The sequence below is a fragment of the Lethenteron reissneri genome, unplaced genomic scaffold, assembly GCF_015708825.2.
Source record: "Lethenteron reissneri isolate LAM-NWPU_2019-01 unplaced genomic scaffold, ASM1570882v1 scaffold_1937, whole genome shotgun sequence".
NCBI classification, from domain to species: Eukaryota; Metazoa; Chordata; class Hyperoartia; order Petromyzontiformes; family Petromyzontidae; genus Lethenteron; species Lethenteron reissneri.
The window spans coordinates 49,233-65,330 of NW_026891704.1; the positions used below are offsets into that span (position 1 = coordinate 49,233).

At 54.9% G+C, this 16,098-nt stretch overlaps 1 protein-coding gene across 6 annotated transcripts in view; it reads left to right on the forward strand.

Annotated features, from left to right (window-relative positions):
• The window catches only part of LOC133339623 (trichohyalin-like), a 42,890-nt gene that overhangs the window by 10,334 nt on the left and 16,458 nt on the right, over positions 1 to 16,098 (forward strand). For 5 of the 6 annotated variants that reach the window (XR_009754755.1, XM_061547755.1, XM_061547756.1 and 2 more), the window contains exons 4-13: positions 3,078 to 3,143; positions 4,939 to 4,981; positions 5,564 to 5,674; positions 8,058 to 8,188; positions 9,950 to 10,357; positions 11,184 to 11,290; positions 12,954 to 13,073; positions 14,453 to 14,526; positions 14,733 to 14,803; positions 15,833 to 15,998. Coding sequence is in view for 5 of the 6 variants with exons in the window: in XM_061547755.1 (XP_061403739.1) it covers positions 3,078 to 3,143; positions 4,939 to 4,981; positions 5,564 to 5,674; positions 8,058 to 8,188; positions 9,950 to 10,357; positions 11,184 to 11,290; positions 12,954 to 13,073; positions 14,453 to 14,526; positions 14,733 to 14,803; positions 15,833 to 15,998 (1,297 nt within the window). In the remaining variant the exon portion in view is untranslated. The remainder of the gene's footprint in view (positions 1 to 3,077; positions 3,144 to 4,938; positions 4,982 to 5,563; positions 5,675 to 8,057; positions 8,189 to 9,949; positions 10,358 to 11,183; positions 11,291 to 12,953; positions 13,074 to 14,452; positions 14,527 to 14,732; positions 14,804 to 15,832; positions 15,999 to 16,098) is intronic. The other variant, XM_061547757.1, reaches the window with a different exon arrangement.

The following is a 16,098-nucleotide window of genomic DNA, read 5'->3' on the forward strand; positions in this document are numbered from 1 at the left end:
CAGCTACTCACTCACTCAGCTACTCACTCACTCAGCTACTCACTCACTCACTCAGCTACTCACTCACTCAGCCACTCAGCTACTCACTCAGCTACTCACTCACTCAGCTACTCACTCACTCACTCAGCTACTCACTCACTCAGCTACTCACTCACTCAGCTACTCACTCAGCCACTCACTCACTCAGCTACTCACTCACTCAGCTACTCACTCACTCAGCTACTCACTCAGCTACTCACTCACTCAGTACTCACTCACTCACTCAGCTACTCACTCACTCACTCAGCTACTCACTCACTCAGCTACTCACTCAGCTACTCACTCACTCAGCTACTCACTCACTCAGCTACTCACTCAGCTACTCACTCACTCACTCAGCTACTCACTCACTCAGCTACTCACTCACTCAGCTACTCACTCACTCAGCTACTCAGCTACTCACTCAGCTACTCCACTCACTCAGTACTCACTCACTCAGTACTCACTCACTCAGCTACTCACTCACTCAGCTACTCACTCACTCAGCTACTCACTCACTCAGCTACTCACTCACTCAGCTACTCACTCAGCTACTCACTCACCTACTCAGCTACTCACTCACTCAGCTACTCACTCACTCAGCTACTCACTCACTCACTCAGCTACTCACATTCACTCAGACCACTCAGCTACTCACTCAGCTACTCACTCACTCAGCTACTCACTCACTCACTCAGCTACTCACTCACCCACTCAGCTACTCACCTCAGCTACTCACTCAGCCACTCACTCACTCAGCTACTCACTCACTCAGCTACTCACTCACTCAGCTACTCACTCAGCTACTCAGCTACTCACTCAGCTACTCAGCTACTCACTCAGCTACTCACTCACTCAGTACTCTACTCACTCAGCTACTCACTCACTCAGCTACTCATCACTCAGCTACTCACTCACTCACTCAGCTACTCACTCACTCAGCTACTCACTTCAGCTACTCACTCACTCACTCAGCTACTCACTCACTCAGCTACTCACTCACTCAGCTACTCCTCACTCACTCAGCTACTCACTCACTCAGCCACTCAGCTACTCACTCAGCTACTCACTCACTCAGCTACTCACTCACTCCACTCAGCTACTCACTCACTCAGCTACTCACTCAGCTACTCACTCAGCCACTCACTCACTCAGCTACTCACTCACTCAGCTACTCACTCACTCAGCTACTCACTCAGCTACTCACTCACTCAGTACTCACTCACTCACTCAGCTACTCACTCACTCAGCTACTCACTCAGCTACTCATTCACTCAGCTACTCACTCACTCAGCTACTCACTCACTCAGCTACCCACTCACTCAGCTACCCACTCACTCACTCAGCTACTCACTCACTCAGCTACTCACTCACTCAGCTACTCACTCACTCAGGTACTCACTCACTCAGCTACTCACTCACTCACTCAGCTACTCACTCACTCAGCTACTCGCTCACTCAGCTACTCACTCACTCAGCTACTCACTCAGTTAGCTCACTCACTCAACTCAGCTACTCACTCACCTCAGCTACTCACTCAGCTACTCACTCACTCAGCTACTCACTCAGCTACTCCTCACTCAGCTACTCACTCAGCTGCTCACTCAGCTACTCACTCAGCTACTCACTCTCTCAGCTACTCACTCACTCAGCTACTCACTCACTCAGCTACTCACTCACTCAGCTACTCACTCAGCTACTCACTCACTCACTCAGCTACTCACTCACTCAGCTACTCACTCAGCTGCTCACTCAGCTACTCACTCACTCAGCTACTCACTCACTCAGTACTCACTCACTCAGCCACTCAGCTACTCACTCATGCAACTACTCACTCACTCGGTCACTTACTCAACTACTCACTCAGCTACTCACTCAGCTACTCACTCACTCAGCTACTCACTCACTCAGCTACTCACTCACTCAGCTACTCACTCACTCGGTCACTTACTCAACTACTCACTCACTCAGCTACTCACTCACTCGGTCACTTACTCAACTACTCACTCAGCTACTCACTCAGCTACTTACTCAACTACTCACTCAGCTACTCACTCAGCTACTCACTCAGCTACTCACTCACTCAGCTACTCACTCAGTCACTCACTCACTCAACTACTCACTCACTCGGTCACTTACTCAACTACTCACTCACTCAGCTACTCACTCAGCTACTCACTCACTCAGCTACTCACTCAGCTACTCACTCAGCTACTCACTCACTCAGCTACTCACTCAGCTACTCACTCACTCAGCTACTCATTCTCTCGGTAACTCACTTAACGATTCACTCAGCTACTCAGTTACTCACTCACTCGGTCACTTACTCAACTACTCACTCAGCTACTCACTAACTCAGCTACTCACTCAACTACTCACTAAACTACTCACTAACTCAGCTACTCACTCACTCAGCTACTCACTCAGTCACTCAGTTATTCATTCACTCAGCTTCTGATGTTGATGTTGATGATGGTGTTGATGGTGGTGATGTTGCTGGTGACGTAGGTGATGGTGGTGATGTTGATGATGTTGATGTTGTTGATGGTGGTGATGTTGATGATGGTGTTGATGGTGGTGATGTTGCTGGTGATAGTGTTGATGGTGGTAGTGATGATAAGTGATGTTGATGTAGGTGATGGTGTTGATGGTAATGATGGTGTAGGTGATGGTGGTTGATGTTGATGATGGTGATGATGTTGATGATGGTGTTGATGGTAATAATGTTGTAGGTGATGGTGTTGATGGTGATGATGTTGATGATGGTGTTGATGGTAATGATGTTGTAGGTGATGGTGTTGATGGTAATGATGTTGTAGGTGATGGTGTTGATGGTGGTGATGGCGATGATGGTGATGATGGTGTTGATGGTAATGATGGTGTAGGTGATGGTGGTGATGGTGGTGATGGTGATGATGTTGATGATGGTGTTGATGGTAATAATGTTGTAGGTGATGGTGGTGATGGTGGTGATGGTGATGATGTTGATGATGGTGTTGATGGTAATGATGTTGTAGGTGATGGTGTTGATGGTGATGTTGATGTTGTTTTCTCCACAGGTATTAAAGCCAGAGGAGGTTTTGCGGGTTCTGGGTTTGAGCTCGGAGCGCTGGGCAGCACGGACAGTAAGAACACAGACAGACAAATGCACATCGACACAGACACAGTCAAAGATCACCCGTGTAGCCTCTAGCAGGGCTGTAGGGGCAAGTGCTGTTAGTAGCGAGTAGCAGCGCCACCTATGATGCACACACAGACAAAGCTCCCCCAGGTAGCCTCTAGCAGGGCTGTAGGGGCAAGTGCTGTTAGTAGCGAGTAGCAGCGCACTGGCACACGAGGGGGTGGGTGGTCAGCACCACACCCGCCCGGCCTTCTTTGTCTCCCCGCTGACGATGTTTACATACCGTACCAGGTGTTTGTTTGAGACTGAGTCGACCTAGGGGAGGCCCAGGACCGTTTCAGATCATCGCAATCACTGGTATAAGTCATAGATTCATCACGTGCACAGTCTCGTTATAAAGCCTGTTAACAATAGCCCAACGAAGCCTATGAGATTATCGCTCGTAGCTGATAAACAGCGTTGTCGGTAACGCAACTCCATTGGGACCATGTTATTGTGACCTCCTATAGCGCTGTTTCCTATAGCGCTGTCGGTAACGCAACTCCATTGGGACCATGTTATAGTGGCCTCCTATAGCGCTGTTTCCTATAGCGCTGTCGGTAACGCATCTCCATTGGGACCATGTTATAGTGGCCTCCGATAGCGCTGTTTCCTATAGCGCTGTCGGTAACGCAACTCCATTGAGGCCATGTTATAGTGACCTCCTACAGCGCTGTTTCCTATAGCGCTGTCGGTAACGCATCTCCATTGGGGCCATGTTATAGTGGCCTCCTATAGCGCTGTTTCCTATAGCGCTGTTGGTAACGCATCTCCATTGGGACCATGTTATAGTGACCTCCTATAGCGCTGTTTCCTATAGCGCTGTTGGTAACGCATCTCCATTGGGACCATGTTATAGGGACCTCCTATAGCGCTGTTTCCTATAGCGCTGTTGGTAACGCATCTCCATTGGGACCATGTTATAGGGACCTCCTATAGCGCTGTTTCCTGCCATCGTCGTCATCACGATCTGTGGGCAGCCCATAGCAGATGTTCGCTGCACATGTCACCATTCGTTTCCACTTTCCTCCAGAGGTCGCAACCGGGTACCCGATACCCGTACCCTACCCGATACCCGGCTACCCGTACCCGGCCGGGTACGGGTTCCCGTTTGCGACCCTGGTGCGGCCGGGTACGGGTAGGCCGTGAGTCACTGGTGAGTCACCGTTTGTCACTCATTTCGGGTAGGGTACGGGTACGGGTAGGCCGTGAGTCACCGGTGAGTCACCGTTTGTCACTCATTTCGGGTAGGGTACGGGTACGGGTAGGCCGTGAGTCACTGGTGAGTCACCACTTGTCACTCATTTCGGGTAGGGTAGGGTACGGGTAGGCCGTGAGTCACCGGTGAGTCACCGTTTGTCACTCATTTCGGGTAGGGTACGGGTACGGGTAGGCCGTGAGTCACTGGTGAGTCACCGTTTGTCACTCATTTCGGGTAGGGTACGGGTACGGGTAGGCCGTGAGTCACTGGTGAGTCACCGTTTGTCACTCATTTCGGGTAGGGTACGGGTACGGGTAGGCCGTGAGTCACTGGTGAGTCACCGTTTGTCACTCATTTCGGGTAGGGTACGGGTACGGGTAGGCCGTGAGTCACCGGTGAGTCACCGTTTGTCACTCATTTCCCAACGTCTTGTCTCTTCTCACAATTCAAGTTCCTAGAATCAACCCACCCGCGCCTGCATCTCCAGCTGATGCTGCACGAGTCGGCGGTGCGATTATCTCGAAGCGTCGTCTTGTGTTTCGTTTTGCTCTTGTTGCAGACTGCTGCTGCTGCTGTGGGCAGTGTGGGAGGAAGCCATCCGAGTGAGTTTCATTCACACGCCCTTCACCAGTGCTGGTGCACTACCACGTGTGTGTAGCTAGCGACTGGTTTCGACATGCAGTGTCTCAGCAGCAGCAGCAGCAGCGGGGCTCTGCTTGTATGTATCTATCTCTGTGTGTATCTATGTATCTCTTTCTCTGTGTGTGTCTCTGTGTGTGTATGTATCTATCTCTGTGTGTGTATCTATCTCTGTGTGTGTATATCTGTGTATCTCTCTGTGTGTATCTCTCTGTGTGTGTATATCTGTGTATCTCTCTGTGTGTATCTCTCTGTGTGTATAGCTCTATGTATCTCTCTGTGTGTGTATATCTCTATCTGTGTGTGTATATCTCTGTGTGTGTATGTATCTATATCTGTGTGTATCTCTCTGTGTGTATATCTGTGTGTATCTCTCTGTGTGTGTGTCTATCTATCTCTGTGTGTGTGTGTATCTCTCTGTGTGTATCTCTGTGTGTATATCTCTATGTATCTCTGTGTGTGTGTGTATCTATCTCTATGTGTGTATATCTTTATCTCTGTGTTTGTATCTCTCTGTGTATATCTGTGTATCTCTCTCTCTGTAGGTTTGTTACTCTGGCTGCTGGAAGAGCTCTCCGAGAGAGCGAGAGGGAGCGGCGTTCGCGATGAGGAGACACAGACCAGCCCTGAGGAGCGAGCGTGGGGCGAAACACTCGGTACTCACCAAAACACTCGCTACTCACCAACACACTCGCTACTCACCAAAACACTCGCTACTCACCAAGACACTCGCTACTCACCAAAACACTCGCTAGTCACCAAGACACTCGCTACTCACCAACACACTCGCTACTCACCAAAACATTCGCTACTCACCAAGACACTCGCTACTCACCAACACACTCGCTACTCACCAACACACTCGCTACTCACCAAAACACTCGCTACTCACCAAGACACTCGCTACTCACCAAAACACTCGCTAGTCACCAACACACTCGCTACTCACCAAAACACTCGCTACTCACCAACACACTCGCTACTCACCAAAACACTCGCTACTCACCAAAACACTCGCTACTCACCAACACACTCGCTACTCACCAAAACACTCGCTACTCACCAACACACTCGCTACTCACCAACACACTCGCTACTCACCAAAACACTCGCTACTCACCAACACACTCGCTACTCACCAAAACATTCGCTACTCACCAAGACACTCGCTACTCACCAACACACTCGCTACTCACCAAAACACTCGCTACTCACCAACACACTCGCTACTCACCAAAACACTCGCTACTCACCAAGACACTCGCTACTCACCAAAACACTCGCTAGTCACCAAGACACTCGCTACTCACCAACACACTCGCTACTCACCAAAACATTCGCTACTCACCAAGACACTCGCTACTCACCAACACACTCGCTACTCACCAACACACTCGCTACTCACCAAAACACTCGCTACTCACCAAGACACTCGCTACTCACCAAAACACTCGCTAGTCACCAACACACTCGCTACTCACCAAAACACTCGCTACTCACCAACACACTCGCTACTCACCAAAACACTCGCTACTCACCAAAACACTCGCTACTCACCAACACACTCGCTACTCACCAAAACACTCGCTACTCACCAACACACTCGCTACTCACCAACACACTCGCTACTCACCAAAACACTCGCTACTCACCAACACACTCGCTACTCACCAAAACATTCGCTACTCACCAAGACACTCGCTACTCACCAACACACTCGCTACTCACCAAAACACTCGCTACTCACCAACACACTCGCTACTCACCAAAACACTCGCTACTCACCAAGACACTCGCTACTCACCAAAACACTCGCTAGTCACCAAGACACTCGCTACTCACCAACACACTCGCTACTCACCAAAACATTCGCTACTCACCAAGACACTCGCTAGTCACCAAAACACTCGCTACTCACCAAAACACTCGGTACTCACCAAAACACTCGCTACTCACCAACACACTCGCTACTCACCAGGACACTCGCTACTCACCAAAACACTCGCTACTCACCAACACACTCGCTACTCACCAAAACACTCGCTACTCACCAACACACTCGCTACTCACCAACACACTCGCTACTCACCAAAACACTCGCTACTCACCAACACACTCGCTACTCACCAAAACATTCGCTACTCACCAAGACACTCGCTACTCACCAACACACTCGCTACTCACCAACACACTCGCTACTCACCAAGACACTCGCTACTCACCAAGACACTCGCTACTCACCAAAACACTCGCTAGTCACCAAAACACTCGCTACTCACCAAGACACTCGCTACTCACCAAGACACTCGCTAGTCACCAACACACTCGCTACTCACCAAAACACTCGCTACTCACCAACACACTCGCTACTCACCAAAACACTCGCTACTCACCAACACACTCGCTACTCACCAAAACACTCGCTACTCACCAAGACACTCGCTACTCACCAAAACACTCGCTAGTCACCAAGACACTCGCTACTCACCAACACACTCGCTACTCACCAAAACATTCGCTACTCACCAAGACACTCGCTAGTCACCAAAACACTCGCTACTCACCAAAACACTCGCTACTCACCAAAACACTCGCTACTCACCAACACACTCGCTACTCACCAGGACACTTGCTACTCACCAAAACACTCGCTCGCTCATGTGCCGTGGGCTGACTGCTGTGCCAGGCTAGATGCACCAGGAGGTCACTCACCACTCCCCACACTCGCTCACCCGCCAGTCAAAAGACAAAGATCCCCCGTGTAGCCTTAACAGGCTGTTGGGACAAGTGGTGTTAGTGAGTAGCACCTGTATATCTGTGTGTCTCTGTGTGTGTCTGTCTCTCCGTGTCTCTCTGTGTTTCCATCTCCATGACTCCGTGTCTCTCTCTCCGTGTCTCTCTCTCCGTGTCTCTCTCTCTCCGTGTCTCTCTCTCCGTGTCTCTCCGTGTCTGTCTCTGTGTCTCTCTCTCCGTGTCTCTCTCCTTATCTCTCTCTCCGTGTGTCTCTCTCTCCGTGTCTCTGTGTGTCACTGTACCCAGGGGAGAGGCTTCGCTGCATCGACCGCGAGTTTTCGGCGGCTGTCCGGGACCCCGAGGGAGCAGTCGGGTCCGGACTCCACCGGCTGGAGCTGCAGGTGGAGCGGCGAGTCCGAGAGGAGGTGGACACCAGGGTGAGACACTCTGCCTGTGTGTGTGTCTGTGTGTCTGTGTGTGTGTGTGTCTGTCTGTGTGTCTGTGTGTGTGTGTGTGTCTGTCTGTGTGTGTGTCTGTGTGTCTGTGTGTGTGTGTGTCTGTGTGTCTGTGTGTCTGTGTGTGTGTGTCTGTCTGTGTGTCTGTGTGTGTGTGTCTGTGTGTTTGTGTGTCTGTGTGTGTGTGTGTCTGTCTGTGTGTCTGTCTGTGTGTGTCTGTGTGTCTGTGTGTGTGTGTCTGTGTGTGTCTGTGTGTGTGTGTGTGTGTCTGTGTGTGTGTCTGTCTGTGTGTGTCTGTGTGTCTGTGTGTGTGTCTGTGTGTGTTTGTGTGTGTGTGTCTGTGTGTGTGTCTGTCTCTGTGTATGTCTCTGTGTGTGTGTCTGTGTGTCTGTCTGTGTGTATGTCTGTCTGTCTGTGTGTGTATGTGTCTGTCTGTGGCTGTGTCGTGTAGCCCGCATGCCCAGCCACCACACGCCTATACAGCTTTTGTTCGGCCGGATCGAGGGGGCTAAACGGGCGCGGCACGGGCTAGAGAAGAGATGGAGTGATGTGGTACAGGAGGACGTGGAGCTGAGTGGACTTGCCGATGACTGGTACCAGTGGTGTCAAGATCGGCCTCTGTGGAGGAGGCTCGTGAAGGACGCTACTGGGCAGTTGGAGGCAGTCGCCCTCCAGCAACAACGGAGGGCGGAGGAGCGACGCTCACAACAACGAGCGGAGCCCCGTGTAGCTAAAGCACAGCAAGTTGGCACAGTAGGGGGCACAGGTGGTGCATCAGCCAGTCATCTCGGTCATCTCGGTCAGTCGACCCGTGGCACCTGCTGGGTCTGCCCCGTGACCTCCTGCCAGCGGGCGTTCGACACTTCACGTGGCCTCAAGGTGCACTTGGCCTGGCACAAGCATCGTGGTGACGTCACCGCCACTTAGTTGCGAATGGCGGTTGTTGTTGTTGTGTCTGTCTGTGTATCTGTCTGTCTGTGTATCTGTGTCTGTCTGTGTGTGTCTGTCTGTCTGTCTGTGTGTCTGTCTGTCTGTGTATCTGTGTGAGCAATGCCATGGGGAAGGGATGGCCAATTTAAATTTGCTATTCCCCTCATGGCGTCTGTAGCCACCACAGTGGCCAAAGGCGGCTCTGGACGGGTGCCAGGGGTTGGAAACCCCTCCACCTTCAACCTCAGTACCACTAAATTACGTGGGAAAATTCTAACTAATCAGCTTGTGCCGGAGGCCCCGGGGGGACAGGCATCTGTGACGTCTCCTGGCCAAACCCCAATTGGCGGAGCCAGGAGGCTGAATCTTCACCCTCGGGGCACCTCCAGAAACAGAAAAAAGCCACTGCGGGTAGCCACGTGGAATGTTCGAACGCTCACTGCGGAGGAGAGGCTGCCACTCCTCTGTCGGGAGCTGGACCGGCACCGCCTGGATCTCTGTGGCATTCAGGAGGTCCGGTGGACCGGCTCTGGGTCCTGCCACCATGAGGGGTGGACAGTCCTCTACTCGGGGCAGGAGACTGCCAAACAACAGGGAGTGGCTCTTCTTCTGAACAAAAGAATGAAGGGGGCGTGGGAGCGTGACGGTGAGGTGTGGGAAGCTGTAAGCCCCAGGCTACTGTGGGCTCGCCTTCCCATCAACGGGAGGCGAGGAGTGGTGGTGGTTACTTATGCCGCCAACTAAGACGAACATCCGTGGAGGGATGCAGGCAAGGCCGATGAGTCAGATGCCTTCTATGACCTCCTTTCACAGGTGCTGGCTAAAGTGGCCACTCGGGACAGAGTCATCTTGTTGGGTGACTTCAATGCCCGAGTTGGTCATGATGCTGGCACCTGGTCTGGAGTGATTGGAAGGCATGGGCCAGATCAGCTCAATAACAACGGTAGGAGGCTGCTAGACTTTTGCTCAGCCCATGGGCTTGTAATTACCAACACGCTGTTCCGGCATCGGCGCATCCACACCACATCGTGGATGCACGTATCCCAGGTGCGTGAGCTCACGGAGCGTGAGGCGGTGCAGAGCCAACGCCGGGGTGGTGGTGGTGGTGGGGAGCGGCAGCAGCAGCAGGAGCAGCAGCTGCAGCAGCAGCAGCGTCACCGCCGCGAGGAGCTGGAGTGGAGCCACGCGGCCTCGTCCAAGCTGTGGCGCCAACGCCAGAAGGTTGTGACACACGCAGCACTCGCACACACACTGACACACACAGACACACACACACTGACACACAGTGACACACAGTGACACACACACACACTGACACACGCAGCACTCGCACACACACACAGTGACACACACGCACACAGACACACACAGTGACACAGACACAGACACACACACACTGACACACACAGACACACACACAGACACACACACAGACTGACACTCGCACACACTGACACTCGCACACACACAGACACAGACAGACACACACAGTAACACACACACACACTGACACACACACAACAACAACAACCGCCATTCGCCACTAAGTGGCGGTGATGTCACCACAACGCTTGTGCCAGGCCATGTGCACCTTGAGGCTGCCACGTGAAGTGTCGAACGCCCGCTGGCAGGAGGTCACGGGGCAGACCCAGCAGGTGCCACGGGTCGACTGACCGAGATGACCGAGATGACTGGCACATACAGACCCACAGACTCACCACACAGAGACCCACAGACTCACCACACAGAGACCCACAGACTCACCACACAGAGACCCACAGACTCACCACACAGAGACTAATAGACTCATCACACAGAGATCCAGAGACTCACCACCCAGAGACCCATAGACTCACCAGACAGAGACCCACAGACTCACCACACAGAGACCCACAGACTCACCACACAAAGACCCACAGACTCACCAGACAGAGACCCACAGACTCACCACACAGAGACTCTATAGATTCATCACACAGAGTGTGTGTGTTGCGTGTGTGTTGCGTGTGTGTTGCGTGTGTGTTGCGTGTGTGTTGCGTGTAACCAGGATGAGGAGCGGGCGCTGTACCAGGAGAGGCAGACGCTGCTGAGAGAAGCCGAGACTCTGAGGGCGCGAGAGGCGCAGCACCAACTCCACGTGCAGAACACGGACACGTGAGTGGGGGGGGGGGGGGTGGTGTGTGAGTGAGTGGTGGTGGTGGTGCGTGAGTGGGGTGATGGTGGTGGTGAGTGGGTGGGTGGTGGTGGTGGTGCGTGAGTGGGTGGGGGTGGTGGTGGTGGTGAGTGAGTGAGTGAGTGGGGTGGTGGTGGTGGTGGTGGTGCATGAGTGGGGTGGTGGTGGTGAGTGAGTGGGGGGGTGGTGGTGGTGGTGAGTGAGTGAGTGAGCTGGTGGTGAGTGAGTGGGGTGGTGGTGGTGGTGAGTGAGTGAGTGAGTGGGGTGGTGGTGGTGCGTGAGTGGGGTGGTGGTGGTGAGTGGTGGTGGTGGTGGTGAGTGAGTGAGGTGGTGAGTGAGTGAGTGGGGTGGTGGTGGTGGTGGTGAGTGAGTGGGGTGGTGAGTGAGTGGGGTGGTGGTGGTGGTGGTGGTGGTGGTGTGTGAGTGGTGGTGGTGGTGGTGAGTGGTGGTGGTGGTGGTGGTGAGTGAGTGGGGGGGTGGTGGTGGTGGTGGTGAGTGAGTGAGTGGGGGGGTGGTGGTGGTGGTGGTAGTGAGTGAGTGGGGGGGTGGTGGTGGTGGTGAGTGAGTGAGTGGGGGGTGGTGGTGGTGGTGTGTGAGTGGTGGTGGTGGTGGTGGTGGTGAGTGAGTGGTGGTGGTGAGTGAGTGGGGTGGTGAGTGAGTGGGGTGGTGGTGGTGGTGGTGGTGGTGTGTGAGTGGTGGTGGTGGTGGTGAGTGAGTGGGGGGGTGGTGGTGGTGGTGGTGAGTGAGTGAGTGGGGGGGGTGGTGGTGGTGGTGGTGAGTGAGTGAGTGGGGTGGTGGTGGTGGTGGTGGTGAGTGAGTGAGTGGGGGGGTGGTGGTGGTGGTGGTGGTGAGTGAGTGAGTGGGGGGTGGTGGTGGTGGTGGTGTGTGAGTGGTGGTGGTGGTGGTGAGTGAGTGGTGGTGGTGAGTGAGTGGGGTGGTGAGTGAGTGGGGTGGTGGTGGTGGTGGTGGTGTGAGTGGTGGTGGTGGTGAGTGAGTGAGTGGGGGGGTGGTGGTGGTGCTGAGTGAGTGGGAGGTGGTGGTGGTGGTAGTGAGTGGTGGTGGCCTCTGAAATAAAATTGTCTTTAAAGAGAAATCATCTGTGTCTGAAACGAGACGTCTGACCCCACGGCTCTGTCCCTCCCTCCCCTCCCTCCCCTCACCTCCCTCCCCTCCCCTCCCCTCCCCTCCCCTCCCTCCCTCCCTCCCTCCCTCCCTCCCTCCCTCCCTCTCTCCCTCCCCTCCCTCCTTCCCTCCCCTCACCTCCCCTCCCTCCCTCCCCTCACCTCCCCTCCCTCCATCACCTCCCTCCCCTCCCTCCCCTCCCTCCCCTCCCTCCCTCACCTCCCTCCCCTCCCTCCCTCACCTCCCTCCCCTCCCTCCCCCCTCCCTCCCTCACCACCCTCCCTCACCTCCCTCACCTCCCTCCCCTCACCTCCCTCCCCGTCTGTGTGACGGACGCGTCACCTGCGGTGCCGAGCTCCGGGCAGCGCCCTGAGTGAGAGGGAGCGGCGGGTGCGGAGCGCCGAGGGGAGGCTGAGAAATCATCTGTGTCTGGAACGAAACGTCTAACCCCACGGCTCTGTCCCTCCCTCTCTCCCCTCCCCCCCTCCCTCCCCGTCTGTGTGACGGACGCGCTGCGGGCAGCGCCCTGAGTGAGAGGGAGCGGCGGGTGCAGAGCGCCGAGGGGAGACTCGGGGAGCGGGAGGCGGCGGCCATCGCCCTGGAGGAGACGTTCTCCCTCCGACTCCAGCAGCACAAGCTGGCGTGGGTCACCCCCCCCCACCCCTATCTGTCTGTGTGTGTGTGTGTCTGTGTGTGTGTGTCTGTGTGTGTGTGTGTGTCTTTGTGTGTATCTGTCTGTGTGTGTGTGTGTGAGTCTGTGTGTGTCTTTGTGTGTATCTGTCTGTGTGTGTGTGAGTCTGTGTCTGTGTGTGTCTTTGTGTGTATCTGTGTGTGTGTGAGTCTGTGTCTGTGTGTGTCTTTGTGTGTATCTGTGTGTGTGTGAGTCTGTGTCTGTGTGTGTCTTTGTGTGTATCTGTGTGTGTGTGAGTCTGTGTCTGTGTGTGTCTCTATGTGTATCTGTGTGTGTGTGAGTCTGTGTCTGTGTGTGTCTTTGTGTGTATCTGTGTGTGTGTGTGAGTCTGTGTGTGTCTCTATGTGTATCTGTGTCTGTGTGTGTGTGAGTCTCCAGTTTCACAGCAGAGGTCTCACTCCGAATCAGTCGAGCGGCAATATCTTTTCATCGGTTGCGTAACGCTGTGTGGAAGCTACCTGGTCTGTCGCTCTGCACGAAGCTTCGGGTCTTCTCGGCCACGGTCATTCCCTCCCTTCTCTACGCTTGTGAAACGTGGACCCCCCTAATGGAACATCTTCACCGGTTGGAAACATTTAGGCTGGCCTGCCTACGATCCAACCTGGGTTTAACCAGGCTGGATTGTGTGAGGAGCTCACAAATCCTTGAAAGATCTGGTCAAAGTCCCATCGGTGAGCTCCTCCGGCAGGCAAGGCTGCATTGGCTGGGTCATGTAGCCCGCATGCCCAGCCACCGCATGCCTAAACAGCTTTTGTTCGGCCGGATCGAGGGGGCTAAACGGGCGCGGCACGGGCTAGAGAAGAGATGGAGTGATGTGGTACAGGAGGACGTGGAGCTGAGTGGACTTGCCGATGAATGGTACCAGCGGTGCCAAGATCGGCCTCGGTGGAGGAGGCTCGTGAAGGACGCTACTGGGCAGTTGGAGGCAGTCGCCCTCCAACAACAACGGAGGGCGGAGGAGCGACGCTCACAACAACGAGCGGAGCGCCGGGTGGCTAAAGCACAGCAAGTTGGTACAGTAGGGGGCACAGGTGGTGCATCAGCCAGTCATCTCGGTCATCTCGGTCAGTCGACCCGTGGCACCTGCTGGGTCTGCCCCGTGACCTCCTGCCAGCGGGCGTTCGACACTTCACGTGGCCTCAAGGTGCACATAGCCTGGCACAAGCGTCGTGGTGACGTCACCGCCACTTAGTGGCGAATGTCGGTTATTGTTGTGAGTTTGTGTGTGTGTGTCTTTGTCTGTGTGTGTCTGTGTTGGCTGCTACTCGCTACTAAGAGCACTTGCCGCAGCAATCTGTGAAGGCTACATGGGGGACCTTTGTCTTTGCAGGCACGAGGTGAAAGTGCAGCAGGAATTTCAGGAGCGAAATCTCCGACTCGCCCAGCGGGAGGAGAGGCTGGCAGGTGGAGAGTGTGTGTCACGTGTGTGTCACTGTGTGTGTGTGTGTGTCACTGTGTCTGTGTGTATCAGTGTGTCTGTGTGTTAGTCTGTGTCTGTGCGTGTCTGTGTCTACGCACGTATCTTTGTGTCTGTGTTAGGTGCTACTCGCTTCTAACAGCACTTGCCCCAGCAGTCTGTTGAGGCTACATGGGCGTCTTTGTCTTTGTAGCGTCCGACCGGGAAACCCAGAAGCAACTCCAGCAGCTGCAGGAGGCTCGCTCCACCATCACTCACCTCCAGGTACTCACCACCATCACTCACCATCACTCACCACTCACCTACTCACCACCTACTCACCACCACCACCACCTCACCACCACCCACTCCTCACCACCACCCACTCCTCACCACCCACTCACTCACCACCCACTCACCACCCACTCCTCACCACCCACCCACTCCTCACCACCCACTCACTCACCACCACCCACTCCTCACCACCCACTCCTCACCACCACCACCTCACCACCACCCACTCCTCACCACCCACTCCTCACCACCTCCACCTCACCACCACCCACTCCTCACCACCCACTCCTCACCACCACCACCTCACCACCACCCACTCCTCACCACCCACTCCTCACCACCCACTCCTCACCACCCACTCCTCACCACCCACTCCTCACCACCACCCACTCCTCACCACCACCACCCACTCCTCACCACCACCCACTCCTCACCACCCACTCCTCACCACCACCACCTCACCACCACCCACTCCTCACCACCCACTCCTCACCACCACCACCTCACCACCACCCACTCCTCACCACCCACTCCTCACCACCACCACCTCACCACCACCCACTCCTCACCACCCACTCCTCACCACCACCACCTCACCACCACCCACTCCTCACCACCCACTCCTCACCACCACCACCTCACCACCACCCACTCCTCACCACCACCTCCACCTCACCACCATCTCCACACCACCACCCACGCCTTCACCTCACCTCCTCACCACCCACTCCTCACCACCACCACCTCACCACCCACTCCTCCTCCTCACCTCACCACCCCCTCACCACCTCCTCACCATGTCACCACCTCACCTCCTCACCCCCCCTCCCCACCTCCTCACCACCACCCACTCCTCCTCACCATGTCACCACCACCCACTCCTCACCACCCCCTCCCCACCTCCTCACCCCCCAGACGAATCCAAAGGGGCAGCTGTCACTGGGGGTGCCCCTGGGCGTGTCGTGAGGTACCCAGGTGGTGAAGTATGGCTGTCTCGTTGCCGTGGCAACGACTTTACAGGCTGAGCTGGCGGAGGCGAGGGAGGCGGTCCAAACGGCGACGAGGAAAGGTGAAGAGACCATCGCCGTGGCAACAAGGAGGGGGGAGGAGGCAGTCGCCGTGGCAACGAGGAGGGGGGAGGAGGCAGTCGCCGTGGCAACGAGGAGATGGGAGGAGGAGAGGGAAGGTGAGCATGGGGTGTGGGGTGAGTCAATGGGTGAGTTGGTGAGTGAGTGGGTGAGTGAGTGAGTGGGTGAGTGAGTGGGTGAGTGGGTGAGTGAGTGGGT